General features: G+C 41.0%; 1 protein-coding gene across 1 annotated transcript in view; it reads left to right on the top strand.

Moving 5' to 3' along the window:
- LOC115244510 (Down syndrome cell adhesion molecule-like protein Dscam2) overlaps nucleotides 1-4182 on the top strand; it is a 174797-nt gene that overhangs the window by 143409 nt on the left and 27206 nt on the right. The window contains exon 6 of the mRNA XM_029822201.1: nucleotides 2476-2637. Coding sequence (XP_029678061.1) covers nucleotides 2476-2637 — 162 coding nt within the window. The remainder of the gene's footprint in view (nucleotides 1-2475; nucleotides 2638-4182) is intronic.

Here is a 4182-nt window from a genome sequence, read left to right as displayed (position 1 = left end):
CCGGGGGCTCAGACCGGGGGGGGGGGGGATGGTCTCCGCGTCGCGGCGTCGCGACGGCGACGTCGGCCTGTCAGACTGCGCCGTTGGTGGTAGAGCTGGCCGTCGCCCTTGGAATTTCCACGTAAATAAAATCTCCGGAAGAGGGTACGGTGCCTCTCGAAAAACCTTCCCTCCGGACAAATCGCACAGATAAGATTCTCCCGCGGAACTCCGCAGGATTTATTGAATTCCCTCTTGGACACGTGCAAGTTTTAAGTACTTATACGACACGCCGTACCGTGTTCGCCAACTTCTTCGTCTTCTAACGACTCGACGATTCGAGTCGATCAACTTTCCGACTAAATCTTTCACGCGAACATTTAAATTCTAGTAATTATTTCATCGATCGCTGAACACGTTAAAATCTGAATAAAAAAAAATTTAAGTACGTGTAATGTTCATTTAAATAACCAAAGTACCTTGTTTTCAAGTAAAACGTTGTTCTTTTACAAAGATATTTCTCATTGCGCCTTCCTTAATATTATTATTATTCTAGTATTATAAATTTTATTTTGCAAATCACTGTATAATATACATATATATTTTACATTTTTATAATATAATTAAAAATATATTGAAACGAGAAATATGTCTATTTTAAAAATATAATATTTAAACTGTCAAATATGCATTGTTCAGTCATGATAGACTTTTACTGATATGAAATAATGCAGTGTCGAGATGATCAATCAGTACCTCACGGAAAAGAGGCAATAATACTTGCAAGTATTGATTTAACATGTCCTTTTTAAAAGTGGAAAAGTTTTGATCAAAATTCCCGCAGTATTAAAGTTCCAAATTAGGAGCCAAGCGAAATTCGATAGATTATGAGTGTGGAAGACGAGGGAAAGCTCCTTGTGCTCGTGAACGACCCAAAGTCAAAATGTGCTGTTCGATCTGGAACTGTCAGTAACTACGGATAGAGAGAGGCAGCAAGAGAATTTCAGAGATAAACGCTGCTGGATGCCGACGTCGTTTCTAGGTCGATGTATCCGAAAAGCCAATGAAATTGAACTGGTCTCTCCTTTCATGCCCCCGCCTCTTTGCTGTACCAACTGCTTTGCCTTTTGATAAAAAATTATTCGTCAACGAGACAGAGTGCGAGAGACAGAAAGGAAACAGGAACAAAGCAGAAAGCAGGAGAGAGAAAGAGAGAAAGAGAGATTAGATGCGCTATTTGTGAAGATCGTATCACTCGCACTGTCTTCAAACATTTGAATCTGATTGCATTGACTTCGAAAATCGACTATGAGAAACTTATTGTTAGCGAATATTACAAATATTCTAATCTACGATCAATAAGCACGATAATAAAAATTGTATTGTCATATAAGCGACAATATACGATATACATATATTTAATACTTCATTTTCGATATTGTAATATTTGCATTTATTCCACACATTTGTGTTCCTTGTGCACAATAATTAACAATTTTCATGTAACAAAATGTGTGTGATAATTTTCTTCAAAAATTATTTTTATATTTATTCTAATTATATTTAATGTATTTATATTTTTTGATCCTTAATTTAATTAATAATAATAAAAGTAGAAAATGTTACTTTTAAACAATTATTATTATGTAAACGAGAAAACCATGAATTCTTTAAATAACGTAGAGTAACGCTCGCGAATGTTATTATGTTGAAAGCATTTTCTCGACGCTTCCGCTTGCAGGTGGTACGCGCAAACAGGTGCGGAACCAATGTTGGTACTCTCTGGGCCCAGAACTAGATTACTTGGTTCTGGGGGGGGATGGTCTCCGCGTCGCGGCGTCGCGACGGCGACGTCGGCCTGTCAGACTGCGCCGTTGGTGGTAAAGCTGGCCGTCGCCCTTGGAATTTCCACGTAAATAAAATCTCCGGAAGAGGGTACGGTGCCTCTCGAGCGCGAGAGGGCGGCGACGACGACGACGGAAAAAGGAAAAGGAAGGGGCGAGAGGAGATGCGACGCCGTGGCGTTCGTTATACGCTCGCGTCGCCTCATGCCTCGGCGCATCCTCGACACCGAGCGACGTCGAGATTCACCCGATGCTTGCGTCGTAACAACACGCGCGACACCCGGTGTGTATGTACACAGTGTACGTACATCCGCGTATACACAGATAACGCGCTTTCACGATGTAACGAGACGGAGGTGCGCAATGTAATTGAAAACGAGACGTCGGAGTAACTACTGCGATTGCTTTTTCATTATGGCGACAATTAAAGGCATAGACACGCGAGAATCCCTATTTTGTTGATTGCGCTGTTAACTCGTGTATTTATATTTTTTGATCCTTAATTTAATTAATAATAATAAAAGTAAAAAATGCTACTTTTAAACAATTATTATTATATAAACGAGAAAACCATGAATTCTTTAAATAACATAGAGTAACGCTCGCGAATGTTATTATGTTGAAAGCATTTTCTCGACGCTTCCGCTTGCAGGTGGTACGCGCAAACAGGTGCGGAACCAATGTTGGTACTCTCTGGGCCCAGAACTAGATTACTTGGTTCTGTACTGGCCATCGAGGCGGTAACATTAGAAGACAGCGGTGTGTACCGCTGTTCTGCTTCTAATCCTGGTGGGGAAGCGAGTGCCGAAATCAGGTAATACAGATTAAAATTAATCAAATAAATTATTGACAAATGTCAATTATTAATTACAGAATTGATAATCTATTATTATTATTTCGTTTACTCCATGCGTTTCAATTACATCTTGTCTCTTTAATGATTACATCATCACGCGTCGTCTGGTAGCATCGTGAGTTAAATGTAGCTCGTAGTTAACGTAATATCGATATTTTTATTATAACGCCAGGTTAATCGTGACGGCGCCTCTTCACGTGGAAGTGACGCCTATGTTACTCAGCGTTCACTTAGGAGGCAACGCCGAGTTCAGATGTGAGGTTGGTACACATCCACAGGCTGGACCGCATTTTATCACATGGTACAAAGACGGCAGGCAACTCCCAGGATCGGGAAGGCAATCGGAATGGGGGGGATGGTCTCCGCGTCGCGGCGTCGCGACGGCGACGTCGGCCTGTCAGACTGCGCCGTTGGTGGTAAAGCTGGCCGTCGCCCTTGGAATTTCCACGTAAATAAAATCTCCGGAAGAGGGTACGGTGCCTCTCGAGCGCGAGAGGGCGGCGACGACGACGACGGAAAAAGGAAAAGGAAGGGGCGAGAGGAGATGCGACGCCGTGGCGTTCGTTATACGCTCGCGTCGCCTCATGCCTCGGCGCATCCTCGACACCGAGCGACGTCGAGATTCACCCGATGCTTGCGTCGTAACAACACGCGCGACACCCGGTGTGTATGTACACAGTGTACGTACATCCGCGTATACACAGATAACGCGCTTTCACGATGTAACGAGACGGAGGTGCGCAATGTAATTGAAAACGAGACGTCGGAGTAACTACTGCGATTGCTTTTTCATTATGGCGACAATTAAAGGCATAGACACGCGAGAATCCCTATTTTGTTGATTGCGCTGTTAACTCGATATAATGGTAACTTGTAATCTTTTGTATAGCATCAACTTTTTTTAAATTGGAGTATACGAAATAATAAATTTCGAAAAATAAAATAGTAAGTAAAATATAAAGTAAAATATAATTAAAAATTCAAAAGTCGGATAAAATTATATCATTATAATAATTGTGAATTATGCGTGTAATATAAAAATGTTTTTCTCTCATAAGGTATCAATCTCTATTCTTGAGCAAAGAAATATAATAAAAGTTACGTACTACGTAAGCCATTGTTTTGCAATTTTTACACAATTGCTGAAACACGTGGGTTTATGCGAAATTTTATTACTGTTTGCAGTGGTGGCTCAAGCATACAAAGTTGACGTGGAGGTGACGGGGGGAGCATCGAGGGGATGCACCGCGATATTACGCTGCATCATACCTAGCTACGTCAAAGATTTGGTGCGCGTCGTATCTTGGCTGCACGAGCCTTCGTCCTACATATATCCCTCGCTTCAAGGAGGTAAATGTTTGTTATAAGAATCTAGATACACAAGTTGTCAGTAAATCAAAGTTTTAAATATGTTTCGTAAAAAATTAACTAAAAAAAAAAACTAATTGAATAATTTTAAATGCATAATGTTTTATGTGTGTCCACATACAAGTAATTTGCCAA

The sequence above is a fragment of the Formica exsecta genome, unplaced genomic scaffold (assembly GCF_003651465.1).
Source record: "Formica exsecta isolate Colony F162 unplaced genomic scaffold, ASM365146v1 scaffold82, whole genome shotgun sequence".
In the NCBI taxonomy this organism is placed as follows: domain Eukaryota; kingdom Metazoa; phylum Arthropoda; class Insecta; order Hymenoptera; family Formicidae; genus Formica; species Formica exsecta.
Note: the sequence above shows the minus strand (reverse complement) of the source record. Positions and strands in the feature narration are given on the sequence as shown.